Source organism: Trichoplax adhaerens, genomic scaffold (genome assembly GCF_000150275.1).
Source record: "Trichoplax adhaerens TRIADscaffold_3 genomic scaffold, whole genome shotgun sequence".
NCBI lineage: Eukaryota > Metazoa > Placozoa > Uniplacotomia > Trichoplacea > Trichoplacidae > Trichoplax > Trichoplax adhaerens.
Genome location: NW_002060945.1, coordinates 3,352,830 through 3,368,682, shown reverse-complemented (window position 1 = coordinate 3,368,682; position 15,853 = coordinate 3,352,830). Strand labels below are relative to the sequence as shown.

Below are 15,853 nucleotides of genomic sequence, written 5' to 3'. Positions count from 1 at the left end.
TACATGCGGTCTATTAATTATTAATCATATGCAACTTACATTACTGTTACATACTCTACTAACGGAGATACTTGTTTTACGTTTAATTTTATAGGTCGTATCAATATGGACTCTTGCAGACAAAAGTTTAATGCCTTTGATGTGACAGCCTACGAATTAGTTCACTGTGTATTGATTACCGAAACAAATGATTTCTACAAGATCAATTTCGATGATTATTTTATGCGATTTCCAAATCATTTGATAACATGTAACAATTATGATGATGCAGCTGACAACTTGGCGTTTGATGAGGATGACACGTTAAATCGAGGGTCTGTAACTGGTGATGTATTATGGAGATCACAATTAGCACAAATTTCAGATCGGGTGAAACATCTACGTAATTATGATGTATCTAAACCTCACGTAAATAAACGAGCTAAAAGAACAAGGAAAATCTTGCTAGCTGCTGATGATGAAGCCTGGTTTCGGCGAATAAACTTTCAAACTGAAGCTGAATGGGATTGCAATGTTTTGCTTCAGAATTATGAACAATTTTCTATGTCATCACATTTTAAAAATACAGAGGTCTTCATTTCTGGCTTTGATACTAGAAGTAGAGCATCATCGACGTCTTCACAATCATGTTTTTCCGATAGCTCAAATAAGGGTAAGATTGCTTTATTTTGACGTTAGCTATATTATAAGTATTTAATAATAGTTCATGTGTCAAAATGATTCATGGTTAATATATATTTTATTATACTGTTGCAAGTTTTACTGAGTGCGCATAATATTGATAATTCTAGAATCTAGTATTCAAGAATCTAATACCGGCTGTTATTTCCCTGCAACGTATTTGATTGATGACGATGTAGTTGTTCGTTATGTTCGCTGTTCACAAATGTCTGTGTTTTTATGGCTGGTACCTTCAACGTCAGCAGGTGCCAATGAAGAAAACAATTATGGAACGATTTGTTTATACGATTTCTCAACAAGATCTCACCGCTTACAAAGGTACTCGTATTTCAGTCATGGAAAACTTACAGATTATTTCCTACATTGGCAAATACTTACTATAATGTAATTTACTTTAGCTTGACTGAATGGACCTACGTCAGCAAGACTTTTAGCCATGATCATTCCTACTGCCTATTATTAAGTAATGCTCTTGCTGTTCCTGCTTTTTCTGTCACCAAAGAAGAAATTATTAATAATGTAAGATGTTAATCTATCTGTTATTGTATAAAGGTATTTAAGTAAATTATTATCTCATTCTTGCGTAGTAGTGTAAGTCGAGGCTTATAAATTTTACTTAACATTATGCTTTCCTTTCCTACATTTACTGTCCATTTGCTGCGACACCAAAGCGATACAGGACAGCGCTAAATGTTGTTTATGACTTAGGAATAACCCTTCGAACATTTTTATATTTTTTTGGGCTAAAATGTTATATTTAGATGATACTATATGACAATCCTGTGATGGCAGAGAATCTTAGCCGTTTAAATGGTTGGGATCATTGTTCAATTCCAATCTATGTGCTAGAATTAGGATTGCAACATCATCGTTTAGACGTTATTACTCTATTTCTCAAGAATAGGAAAGACTGTACGTAGCATAATAAATATCACGTTATAACTGCTATGCTTCAGCATACTTTTAATTCTTATATTGTGTTATTGTAAATCAAATTTCTAGCATTTACGTATTTGCAAAAGGATGAGAATTGGTTATCTAATTCTACCGAATCAGCATCTGCATCTCATAACACTAAACGTGTCACAGATTACCAGCAAATTATAACTGCAGTTGATATGCTTATCAAGGCAATTGAGACTAGTATGCAAGATCATCACTTGAACTTTGGTCGTCATTTACTAAAACTAACCATGGATTTTGTAAATGGCCTCATACGTGACGGTATGATGGTCTTCGAGACAGCATTTAGTGACAGCAAGACTGGTAAAACTGATGAAGAATTGCCAATAAGGTGTGTAACAATTATGCATAATTTATATTAAAATATATTGCTTTAGTTAATGGATTAGTTTACCCTTCGTTATAAAAGTTTAAAATCTATCTGTATTTATATTAGGAATTTGTTATCAGCAGTTACTGCATGTGCGGATCGTATTGTCTCGCTGCGCTCGTACTTAACTATTACCAAAAGTGACGTCACAGACAGTGCAATTCGTAACAGACGTAATATCGACAAGTTAGGTCAACAAGATAGTACAACTTGGAAAAAATGGCTTAAAATGAATAGAGAGGTAATACATGTTGGCTACCAATTAAATTCTTAAATTATTTTAAACAATTAAATTAGTGCTTAAACGTGCAGCATCTTTATTAGCAGAAATACTTTTGATATATGCATATTATAGGGTATCTTGCAAGACGCTGTTTTAAGTCGACATATTCCCTTAGCTCAAGCTTTTCTAATACAAAATATGGGAAATGGGCTATTAGTAAACTGCTTAGCCGTAGTTAGATCTTGCGTTCTAGAGTTCTTACTCTTAAAAGATCTAGAGAAAGTTGAGGATGTACTGACAAATATGGTATGTGTACGTTGTATATGGTAATAAGAAGATAACAGCTGTAGTCAATTTATGAAATCGCCACGTAATTATTCAACAAACATATCATAGGGGTTTAATCCTAGAAGGGAACTTAAGGATATTATGATGAATACACTTGACCGCAGTCTGCGTGATTTCTTGGTAGGTCTGCATATAGTAGATAACAGTCTGCTCGTGAAATAACGCAGCATTCTATGCTACTCACTAGAATTAAATTTGTGTTATCTTAGCTATACGCTTCTTGAAATTAATACTTTATCAATAAATATACATTTTACAGATTTCAAAGTTATCGGAAAGAAGATTGCTAACAGAGAGTGAGGGCCAATTGATCGCATTCGCTCATATCGTTGAAAAATATTATCCGTTTCAATCATTTAAACAAGCTAAAGAAACAATTAGTGGTATTACCAACATCAGGTTTGCTACGAATTTTGAGAAAGTATACTTGGGAAAAAACTTGCTAATTTAATCAGTAAATCTTTATCATCCCTGAAAAAATGTTACAGTAATTTCTATATTGGAATTAATTATCCATATTTAAATGAGATGAGGATTTTTACTTGCTTGTATCTGTAACATTTCAGTGATGATGAAATCTATAGTCGCATAGCCACTTATAGTGGAGAATTAAAGGAGGAATCATATTTTCATGTTTATGTAAGAGCTTTACTGGAAATATTATTAATTCAATTCAATCTTGCTTACCTTTACTGTCTAACACGGATATTGTTAATGTACTATAGAATTTTGATGGTTCTACTCCAATTTTTGATGGCACGACTGGCGGTTACCTAAATACAGCATTAGAATGGATGGTTTTATGGAGTAACCAAGACAAGGAAAAAATATTATTAGAATGTGCCTTAAAAAATAATTTGCAAACTGATATTGGTACTTAGAAGTTATTTCATTCGTTCTGTTAGCTTGCACGCCAGTTGATTATTCTTAATCTAAAACGATTTCTTTTGCTTGTTTGTATATAGCTCGTACAGTATCCATTGCTTCTGAATGGACGTATTATGTTGATCATCATATGTTATCCACATTACAAAAATGGATATCGCAATTATATAGTCAATTTGAAGTTGAAAATGAAATAGCAATTGGAGATAGGAATGATACTGACAAAAGTATAGATGTATTGGCTGGTAGGTCACTTTCGACAGAATTATGGAATAACATAGCGTGTACTCCCTTGATTTATGATGCTATTATGGATAAGTTGGCATCATTTGGAATATATAGACAGCGCGATAAAATGGCTTTTAGGCAACTTCTTTATCGTATTACAAAAGTAGGAAGGCTCTTCTGTACTTTAAGTCCATTTCAAGATAAAGAGAGTAAAGAACTGATAGAATTTCATAAATCTTTTGCAAATTACTGTATTGCAAACAATTTACCCAATATATTATATCATTACCTGGATTATTATGATCTTGATGGTACTCGTGATCTGGAAATTAAAAAAATTGTTAAAGAATCTTCTATCAACTGGTTAAATGCTCTAATAAGTTTTAGAAAGGTTGGCAAAAATAATCATAATTTATCATTACTACTTGCAGCAAGCTTATCTAATGCTGAGTTATGCTTAGACGTAAATTCTTCCTCAATTTCGAACATGTTGGAAAGTAATCGGCCCTTGATGGCCCTAGCAACTTGCATGTATGCACCTGTTGCGATAAATGATCTATTAGTTGATCTTGAATCGTTTCAAAGCAGTACAAGTTCTAGCTATACTTGTAGTAAAAGCTTACTAATTGATAGTATTGTAGCTTATCCTACCTTATCTAAAGTACTTAATCCACAAGATATACCATATCATGAAGAACCAAAAGATGTCACAATGTATCAGTTATTACAAGGGAATGCTCCGTTCGATTTAGCGCGTATATTATCATTTCAAAGTGCAGCTTCTGTGTGGCACTCAAGCGATCAATTAGGAGATATACCTCATTTTTCATCGCCTCCGTTAGTACAGAAACATGCTTTCCGAGAAAGGCTAGATTTTTCATATTTCTTGCGGAGTTGCCGCCCATCGTTTGCGTTTCTAGCTTTTATATCATCTTTTCACAACAATAATTTGAAATTGGAAAAAGTTCATTTAGCCAAAGCGGCATCAAGGGCTTACAGAATAGCAATGAAAGAATTTGAAGACAATAAAATTGCTTATGCATGTGCTGCGTTTACTGAAATGCTGGGCATTTCTAGTAGAAAACTGAGAATCGATATAGAATCTGCTAAGGTTATATTATCATATAGAAAGTATAATTTTATGACTAATAATAGTTACGGTTATAAAGGCAAATTTGTACGTGATAATTTAACGCAATCTGATCAAGCAAGAATTACTGATCAATTCCTTGCGTGCTTTGGATTTAATGGAAAAGTCCGAGCAATTTCAGTATTAAGTGAACTTGAGAACGCGATAAGTTATAAAATTAAGAAAGAAGGTCAAAAAAGTACTTCTTATGCTGCCATGAAACAATGGCGTCTTGCTGTCGCTTTCTGTCGTGCACATGAAATTCCGTTATCGACATTATTTCTAATAGATTGTGCCATCTGTAACGAATGGCTACCTTTCTTTTGCTTTGTTCAACAATGCCAATATCCTAGTTTACAAGTGATTAAAATTATTAAGCAGTATTTTTCCGATTCTAATATAAAAGAGCATCTATTACTTGCAATAAATAATATAAGAACTGTTGAATTGAAGAGGAAAGATTCAGCAGGTAAAGGAAGACATCTTAGACATAAAAAGCGTAATTTGGCTCACGATAGGAAAAGGAAATTAGTGTATACCCGCGATCCAAGACAGCCTTTTTACTTTAAGATTGGAGTTAAAAAAACTAATACCTTAGAGTTAGGATCAATGACTACCAATGCTTGGTATACGGCCACATCTGGTCAAGTGACCGATAATCCAGCTGATTATGATCAGAAGTTGCTAATTCGAGAGCAGGCTGAAGGAAGCGATCAACCACTATCTGGTACAGTATAGACTATTACGGCACTGTTTAATTTTCCTTATTCGATAACATCATCTTAATCTGCATATCATATAGGCGTCCTTGACACTGATAGCGACGTAGCTAGTCCTCCAGATGACCTCTTCGAAGTTGTCTTCCATTGTCAGTCTACTGGGATGCCATACCGCTCTCTACTTGCGTATGCTATTTTTTACCAGAGGCCTTTGCTAGCGATTCTCGCTGGATCTTATAACGATAGCTACGTTTCAGTAGACTGTATCTGTTCGTATCTATACGCCATCTATGGTAACAGGGTATTTCAGAGCATAGACCGCCAACTATTTGGATCTGATCGTGCTTGTTTCTCTGGTAACTAAACTTAATCATTAATTTAATTCTACTTATGCCTGCAGAGATTATTTTACTGTAATTAATAGCCTATTTTGCGTAAAATACCAGCTGCAATTTAAAATTGATACCATATTCCATGAAACTTGAAGTAATCTAGAGAAGGCCTTTGAATTTAATATCTAATATTACAATTGCGAGACACAAAAAAATTGGAGATTTTATAGGAGCATTTTCTTAGTAAAGTAGTAGATGATTGCCATCTTGCTCATTAATTGACTTATTTACTTAATTTAGACGTATTACAAAATGATTGGCAGCCTGAGCATTTATGCATTATCCTTTTAACGGCTATGGAAAAAAAGCAATTTTTTCCTTATATCGTCAAAGCCTTCCGAATATTCGACCCTGATTGCCCCTTTTTGGCTTTCTTAAAATTTTGTGAATCATTTTACTTTGATTGTGATGAAACTGCCTCTACTTCCTACTTTCTTGAATTTATCGAATTATCTCGTCTAACCAAAGAAGGATTACCTGAAGAAAATATTATGGACAAAAAATATATCCGTGATACCGACTGGATGATGAATACTGCTTCACAGATGATTGATACCATGCTAAAACTTTGTGAGACATCATACGAACTACATTTCCTTCTGAGAATATTAAAAGATGTTGAAGTTGAAAATAATAACAAAGCATTTGAAGGTGAGAAAAGCGATTAAATTATAGTACATTAAAAGACTTTTGAAAATAATTTGTTTGTTTTATTCTTTAATAGGACAGGATTATAAATTTATGTACCAGGTTTTCACTTTAATAGTGGATGCCGGTGTTGATATAGATATATTAGCCCTTGTCCCAGGAATTGCCGATATTGTTAATTCAAAAAATGAAACAGAACGTGTTATTAACAAATTCCTTGAGTTAAAGCTGTTTGATAAGGCACGAGAACTTGCCGAATTATTAGACTTTTCAAAAGATATCACTTTTATTGCAGAAGTAAGTTATATTTAATATTTTATCACTTAAGTAATCGTTTATTTCTTTCATTTTTCATGATTGTATACAGTCTTAAGATTTTATTTTTCAAATATGTGCTCATTCCAGATCTTATACGAAATCCTGGACTTATCACAAACAAATATTTGGTTATCTGTTGATACGCGTTTAACTTTTTGGGAGAATAGTCGGCTATACCTAAAAGATCGAGGATGTACATCGAATGTTATCTGCAAGTTCTTTAAGGTATTTTTAGTAATTTTTACAGTAAATGAGTACCATACAGTATTTGTATCTTGTACACGCTATCGCAGTAATACGCTAAAAATTATTTCAACAGGATTTCGCCATTGGCCAGTGCGATTATAAATTCATAAGTTTACCTGAAGTATCATGGTTACATCCGAAGGAGCAAGCAATTTTAATGGCGATATCTATAGAATGGCTTTTTGAATTCTCAAATGAAGTACCTGGAAACGAACAAAAAAGTGCTGCCCAGAGACAAAGAATCATTAGTGATGTAGCTGTTAAAGCTTGGAAATATCTCATAGCAGCTAAATTGAAGGTATTTTCGTATTCATGTATATCTTTGATTACAACTTATGAATTAAGGCCCACTTTTTAAATCTTAAAAATTATTCTTCGTTGATTGCTTATGTTATGATTTATTTATGGTTATCTAGGACAGGAATGGAGACTGCTTGTCAGCTGAATTTGTTTTAGATATTAGCCAACGGATTATAAATTCATTAAATTCAGTTCTTGATAACTGTGTTACTGATGAACGGATTGATATTTTCCGACCTATTGAGGAATATATAGTATTCAAACAGACCAAATCAGCAACATTTCTGCAGAGAGAAAGCGTATGTACTGTGGAATAATGATTGGAATGTATCGCAATTTATAGCAGTAGTACATAGAAGCACCGCTTCCGTGATTTTAATGCCCACTGCTTGGTTAGTTATTGAAAGAAATTTACATAATTTTAGGAAAGGACTGCCCTGGAATCGTTTATTGGACATTTATTGAGTGCAAACAGAATTAGAGAAGCATGCTACTTATGTCGACTATTCCATTTCGAAAGTCAAGATCTGAATGTCATCTGGGTATGCATAGAGTTAATTAACCATCTTTTCTATATTCCATTAAATATATAAAAATTTTATTTATTCTTTAAATTTCTTAAATTTAAATAATGTGGTATGACAGACATGTTTAAGCTTAGCCCGTGGTGAGTTATCACCTGATGGCATTGAAGAAGATATGAAGAAACTACTGAATTCGTCGCCAATTCTAAAACAAAAACAGCTGTCAATTAGAACTGGTGTTTTAATTAATGGAGAAATGCTAACCAGTGATGATATAATCAGTAGTGAGCAAGATAAAAATATTATTATGACCATTGGACAACTAATTAATCATTGTGAATCTGGCAGAAACTGTTGTGAGCGCATAATGATACGCTATATGCTTGCTATGGTAAAAATCATGACTCAATGTTAAGATATTTGTGCGTTCAACAAATCAGATGGATTGAATACGTATTTGACTTAAGGGACACTATATCTACCGTTTGATTTACCATAGGGGCTTAAGAAAGAATATTCGATTGTTGCAACTGAAGATAACCTTGAATTATTGAAGCAGCTTATGATGACTTCTTTGGTATCGAAATTTTCTTTGGCGTCCGAATACGTCAGGATCTTTAATCTTAGCAATGATCAGGTAAATTTAGATGTAAAGTTATTGTGTGTACTGCTGTATATAGCTAGCGCAAAATACTCTTTATTTCAGTATTTAATCTACTTTGTTATCAATTAGGCAACTGAATTTGTAAGCGATTTTATTATCGAAACAATTAAAGCATACGCGAACCATGGTAATTAACAATGCATTTAATGGATTGGTTTAAGATGGAAGCTTTTAATGTCAATGCCAATTTACTATCACTCTTGTTTCTGTATTTTCATTATTGTCAGGATTTGTGGTTGATGAAAGACATTCCTATATTTTTAATCCTGAATGGTCATTTAAAGAGTTTCAAAGTATTGCGAAAATTTGTAGAGACCCTAGTTTTATTGGAAATAATCTACTTAATACTGCTAAGGAAACGATTGGAAATGATAAAATTAGCGCGACAGGTTTAAATACATTATTGACTATGATTTTAAGTGTTACTTTCGTAAGTTCTAATTATTCAAATTGAATATACTACAACTTGTAGATATTTCTATTATCGTTGAACTATTGATACGATCTCATGATTGTTACACTTCGGCGTGCAGTATGGATGGCATTGCTAAAGTGTTGCGTGTCGTGAAGAGATGCACTAACAAATTATCACAATTACAGATGTATAAGAGAATGGTATTTACAGTAACAACAATAGAATATATAATTGGATTAAAGTGTCACTGCATGAATTTGTTTTATCACATTAAATACTTAAATTCATTCTAGATCCGTCTTCTAATTGGTATTGGTCGTTACAGAGAAATGAGCTATATTATCGATATACTTCTTCAATCTGATCAATTTGAAATATTAATGAGTCGATTATCCAATAAGGTAATACAGTAACTTGTAACTTGCATACGAGGTTGCTTAAATGATGTGGTCACAGGATAGATAATTTATAGTTACTCTATTTGTTTCGCAGGCCAAAAATTTTCGAGTAGTGATTTTAGAGTACTTAAAACGTAATTACCCTGAAGATCGGGAAAAGTATTCTATGGCAGCGTTACGATTTTCTATGCATCGTGAAATTGGAGATACTTTACGAGAAATGGCTAGGAAAATTTTGAGAACCTTAAAACGACAAGGAATAGGTGCTCGTGAAATATTTTTTGTTGTCTATATATTTGGATTGCGCTCGATCTAATATATCCCTGTACATTAATTCTATCACCAGAAAATAAGCCTAATGCTAAACAGGAATTAAAGTGTTCATTTCAGTATTTTACGGATGCAGCTAAAGAATACTCCAAGGTTTGTATGCATTATTTACTAGAAGCATTTGGTTATAATATTAATATTCTTACATTATTTGATTTTTCTTCTAATAATCTAACGACAGGAGGGATGCTATCGTATGGCACAACAGTGTGCAATGAATGCCAGATTAGTGGATGTACAAATTCGTTTACTGGAATTTGAAATACCTGTAATTGGCCTTAGTGAATACGAACTTCATAAATTTATGGTTAACCATAAGAACTTCTTTGAGGTTTGTGTAGCATACTCATACATATTATCACTCCATCGAGGGATACAGTTTCCATTATTCTACCTACATGTTAGAGTGGAAGAAATAGTTATTTTTGGATTGTGCGAGATTTTGATGTTGTTATTAACTTATCGTGCAGATAAATTTTCTGCCTTTATTAAAGGAATTTTTTAATCGTAGTAATAGAAAGTTTAGCATAATTACATGCTGAATTATTGTGTATTAAAGTTGTAGAATTATATTATGCAATTGAAGTTAGTAGCCTACTACATTATACGCTAGATAAATTAAAAATTCACTTTTCTTGTATTATACTTAAAATAACACTAAATTCAAATAAATCTATTCATCTAACTACTATTTCTAATGTAACATAATTTTTATAGGCTCTCGTTGTAGCACAAGCTTATAAAAAGCATAATGTTTTGGATTGGAGTAGCAGTATTCTTGAGCAAGTGATTAGAAACGGAAATTTCAAGTACTTTCAAGATTTTCGATCTGCATTTGCAATATCAAATGCATTTTATCAAGATTTGTCCAAGAAATATCTGCAATTCATTAAAGATAAACCGTTATCATCAGCATTAAACAATAACATGCGCTTAGTAATCAACTTTGTTAAAGAGATCAAGTTACGATATGAATTGTCCGTAGAGTTAGGTCTTACAGATATTGTTAAGGAATTATTAAATAGCCATAATGGTGCTTTTATTAAAGATACTTGCAAGGCTTAAATTAAGATTTATAAATACGAAATAACAATTACATGATGATTTTGTACATAGAGTGTAGTATAAATGACAATGAATTTGCGAGAAAAAGGTGACATGGCTGATTAAACTCGTTAGAATGTATCATAGACACCTGCGTGTTTTTAAGCACTTAGGCCCTAGTGCTTTTTATTGCATATCATACTATGTTTATATTTAGCTACCTTTAAAGAAATCTATATTTTCGTATGAGGCGTAAGGATTTTGATAGACCTTGCGTGTATATTTTGTATATTATATAAAATTCTGTTTACATTTAAATTTTTAATACGAAAGAATTAAATTTTATTATTTCGAGATTCTGTTTTTACACTAACATCAGCAAAATGAGGTACTTTAACTATATCAAATAAATGCTTTTCATAATAATCATACAAAGTTTGGTCACTTTATATTAGTGCCATAATATGTAAAATGTAGTTAGAATTGCTCTAAAGAGTGAGTTTTCTGCAAGCATGAAATATTGTTAAATGATGGCAAAAATGGAAGGGTCTTTAGATAAGTATATCATACAAGGTAAAAAATAACATTTTTAATCATCCATTATAAAACAAAATTCAAATTAGGGATTTGTATGACCATAGGATCTGTATTTGCAATCGCACGTATTATTTCTAATTCTTAATATAGCAATAATATAGATCTAAGGCAAGCAAAGTGTCCATATGTTAAAGATGGCTATGATGATATTGCCAAATCCACTTATTCCTTTTCTGACCTTAAATACTGTAAATTTTCAGTTTAGATATTTATTCTTGCATTAACCTTTTGTCAGGAAGTAAATTATATGTTACGTGTTCTATATCTAATCATTGGTTAAAACTAGTTGTAATATCGAATGCGCTTGGTAGAATACGGACATCTGGACTTGTTATAGCTACTTTGATAAACTGCGCCTTGTGTCCTTTTTTATAAAGTAATAAAAATCTATAAGAACACTCAATCCAAAGCTAATTATTATGAATGTAAAGGCATATTTACCCATTTAAAAATATGGTATATCGATAGAGCATTAATCACTGTTAATAATTTAAGCAGCGCAATTAAAATCAATGAATGTACCTTGCACAATATATCGCCATAGCTATTGATACTTTGCTGAGATTGGATAAGGACCAATGCTATCTTCAACTACGATATTCGAACAAATTTTTATTGCGTTGAAAACACACCCAACAAAAAATGTTGTAACATCAACATTATCTCCAGAGTTATTTACTGTTGACGTTGTATGGTATTTACTAATTCTTTAACACTTTATTTTAAATATGAACGACAATTAGTATATCGAATAGTGTCAATAGTTTTAAATATTCGCCGTCGTCATATGGTTAAGCACAATATACTAAGTTATATAACATTTATAAAGTAATATTGTTGATCGTTAAATAGGTTGAAATACTTACGTTATAATATTTTAAATTTACAAAATTGGATTACAGATATTTTATTGTATAAATCGTTATCACAGCTACCGTAAACTATCGCTATATTAATATTGAGTTATAAAAGTAGTGCCGACGGACACAAAACTAAATACGAATATTTACTGAAATTAGCCACTGTTACAACTAAGAAACGAAGTGTGTTGTAGATATTCCAATCCAAGAAAGACTAATGTAATTGTGCTGTATTGCATAATTATCATCACAGCTTTCCCAATTGAAATTTACGAATCTTGTTAAGCAACTTAAGACATCTTCTCTCCATTTTCAATTATGTATAAAATCTTTGCGCCAATATTTTAGCGATATATTACTAATAACGTAGGATAGCTTTAATAGATGGTCAAGACTCGTTACATAAAATCATCATATTCGTCATATACTGTATCTTCGTAAAGAGTATTTGACTCTTTAGAAACACCACCTTTCTTTTTTCCTTTCTTAGTTTTAGCCTAATAGTATAAAATTATGGATTTCTTAGTAAATTGCTTGATGTCAAATACTAGTCTACCTTAGGAGATACTAATCTAATATAAATAAATAGTAAATTATTACCTTTTGAATTTTTAATTTTTCGGATGCTACTGCATTCAATGAACTAGCTAATTTTTTAATTTCATCCGGATCGACTATAAAAATGTCATTATTACATTAACGTCCGTTATAACTTTATAGAAAAATTGTGGACCATATCCTCACTACAAGTATAACATATTTTATCTAACGTCATATAAGAAAATATGATATGACGGGATATAGAAAAATGTTGTACCGTAAATAATCTTGTAGTTAAGTGATTTATATTTATATAGGTAAATGATCTACACATAATTCTACAAAGTTAAATAACTAACTTTAATCATAGTATATGCATGATTATAAGTATAGCTGTGAAATCTTGCACCGTACCTTCGAGGCAACAATTTCTGTAAATATATTCCAAAACGGTTGGATAATGTGGCGATTTCTGGTAAAAATCAGTATTTTACTGAGAATTATTACCCTACTTTTTTGGTTATTTCTCCTTAACAATGAGAATTAACACTGTATAATTGTCTACATGTGCCATACAACATTTCGAACGCATGCTCGTACAGGATTTTCATTATAGCTTATATCAATGATAATTTTTACAACAAATATTTACAATACCTCATGTATCGTTAGTCTTTCTACTATTGCTTCAGCAAATTCTGAAAATTCCGAAGTTGTTTTTGGATTCATATTATAAATGTTCTTCTTGTTGATACCTACAATAAAGATATTATATGGAGACATCTATAGTATTATGATTACTCTTAAAGTTATGTCGGTAATTTTAGAAGTAGTAGTTGAGGGATATTTAAATATGACTTACCAAATGTATCTTGGATATTTTCCATGTCTGCATCTTCCACAGCTCTATGAATGATTATCAAGCAAAAAATTTAATTTTGTTATTTTGTTATGGATTAAAAATTCAAGAACGACAAGATCAATATCCACTAGCATCAATATTGTATAAAATCAAGCTAATCAATGTCTTGCTTTTGTCAATTTCGTTATTTTTCCAATATATCGCTACATTTATCCTTACTGTTGATCTTCTAATTTTTTGGCCGTTTTCTCCTCTTCAGTTAACTCTTTAGCGGCTTCTTGCTATAAAAGGGTGGATAGAATGAGAATATTTAGGAACGATTTGTGCTATTTCAATACAGGCCTAAAATCGACAGCATATGATGAGGAATAATTTAATTGTATTAAGAAGAGTATTACGATAATTATTTTTACACTACATAGGGCATTAATAATTTATCGAATAAGGCTGGCAAAAATCGCACTAGGAAAGTCACGTATCGATATTATTGAGATTATTGTTATGCAAGGTGTAGACTAGTTGGAAAAATTACTATAAAAGAGAATGATTGTATTTAGCAAGTATCCATGTACCGCAGCTTTTCTCCTTTCCATTCGCTCTTTTTCCTTCTCAGCGATTCTTTCCTTTAGACTTTTCTTCTTTTTAGGTGGAGCAGTCGCTGTAGTTTTTGTCTCTGCTTCAGAAACAATTTAAACAGCAAGAATAAGTTATCATAAAACGTGATACATATTAGACAACTAGTTTTAATACAGTCAATAAAGATTGAAAAGTTGATCGTAAAGGAAAGCGTAGCCAATGCATGATGGCTAGCACCGCCTAAATAAAGATTTCAGTTTTAAATCAATCGTAATTAGTGGTTATGGAAGTTTATACCGGAGTCATTTTTGGCTTTTTGTTCCTCTTCATCGTCCCAATTGTCCTACAATGTAATCATGAATATATAATTCGATCAATCATCAATGCATCATTTGGATATTGTCCATACGAAGTCTATTTGATATAGTATAATTAGAATGAGGCATGATTTATCCTGCGTATGGTAGATAGGAAATTTGATATCTCATAGGGCTCAACGTTACCTTTACATTGTCATTATCAGCGTCTTCGTCGTCCCATTCATTTTTGGTCACAGCTTTTGGTGGTTCAAAATCTTCATCATCTATCATAAATAATAATTAATTAATTATGAATGATGTCTTGGTATGCCGATTAAGCACTATACTGTACTCAAGAATAAGCTATGTCACTGCTATCTAAGCTGAATCATTTTATTACTACATGATCAATTGATTACTTAAAGCCAATACAGTATATCAACCAAAGATTGATATATTTGCTATTCTTGTATTCTATTAACCCATGGATTAATATGAGATGTAGTTTAGAGATTATCAGCGAGATTACTCCCCCCTCCTCCTAATCACACATAGAATACAGTACTGTACAGTTCCAATCGTAACTCCATCTCTCTCTCGTTCTACTGTCTACTTATGAGTAGCTTAAATTGACTTCTGCGCTACACTATCCGTACCGAGTTGTACGATATTTGATGAACAATGGATACCACTAGCAAAACACTCGCAGTCCATTATTATATTAACTACAAAATGAATTCTGATTCTTCCTTTCCACAACTTACCCCAATTGGACATTTTCAATCTTGTTGTTTGATGGCTATAGTAATACTTGCAATCTTGAGGTGGCTAACATCATTTATGAAAGAAATGATAAATTGCTGGATTAATATTGATCCTTATAGAATCAACTAGGTCGTTATACAGTATCTATAACACTAATCAAATACACTATTGATGTATTCTACCATCGAGACAACGGATAGAATAATGAAGAATTTGAATGAGTCATCATGACTAAAATGGCACAATCTTTGCATCTGTATTTTTCTCCATGACGACAGCTCTCCTCGGTAATGACTACTACTCATTCTACTCTTCCTTCACTCTATCCAATCAATCATCTTCTATTCTATTGGTGATGACTCCTAGCTATACTACATAACATAGAAGGGTAAATCTTACCTGGATGATGAGAATAACGTCGATTTGGTCGACTTGCGATATCCTAGCAGCAGAAAGTATTCCAAAGTAGCGATGGTAAAATGAGGGAGGGGGGGGTGGCAAGATACCGTCGGCAAAGTAAATCGGTCAC

The 15,853-nt window shown here is 32.2% G+C and overlaps 2 protein-coding genes across 2 annotated transcripts; one reads left to right on the top strand and one right to left on the bottom strand.

Moving 5' to 3' along the window:
- Positions 1-105: 105 nt before the first annotated feature.
- Positions 106-10,846, top strand: TRIADDRAFT_54370 (uncharacterized protein; the record flags this gene model as incomplete). The annotated part of the gene is made up of 29 exons (XM_002110892.1): positions 106-652; positions 792-999; positions 1,080-1,200; positions 1,443-1,593; positions 1,684-1,975; positions 2,081-2,255; positions 2,370-2,543; positions 2,634-2,705; positions 2,845-2,984; positions 3,152-3,224; positions 3,311-3,458; positions 3,551-5,554; positions 5,630-5,902; positions 6,179-6,589; positions 6,663-6,883; positions 6,992-7,129; positions 7,224-7,448; positions 7,567-7,749; positions 7,876-7,992; positions 8,096-8,365; positions 8,474-8,611; positions 8,708-8,765; positions 8,866-9,027; positions 9,111-9,253; positions 9,347-9,454; positions 9,546-9,714; positions 9,798-9,874; positions 9,963-10,112; positions 10,499-10,846. 29 exons carry the CDS (start codon positions 106-108, stop codon positions 10,844-10,846), a joined length of 7,296 nt encoding a protein of 2,431 aa, XP_002110928.1.
- A 1,834-nt stretch (positions 10,847-12,680) lies between these two features.
- On the bottom strand, positions 12,681-15,336 carry TRIADDRAFT_54369 (uncharacterized protein; the record flags this gene model as incomplete). Its single annotated transcript, XM_002110370.1, has 10 exons — positions 12,681-12,779; positions 12,883-12,956; positions 13,237-13,294; positions 13,480-13,577; positions 13,685-13,728; positions 13,904-13,965; positions 14,257-14,360; positions 14,558-14,603; positions 14,764-14,843; positions 15,324-15,336. The coding sequence occupies 10 exons, from the start codon at positions 15,334-15,336 to the stop codon at positions 12,681-12,683; spliced, it is 678 nt and encodes a 225-aa protein (XP_002110406.1).
- Between the last annotated feature and the right edge of the window lie 517 nt (positions 15,337-15,853).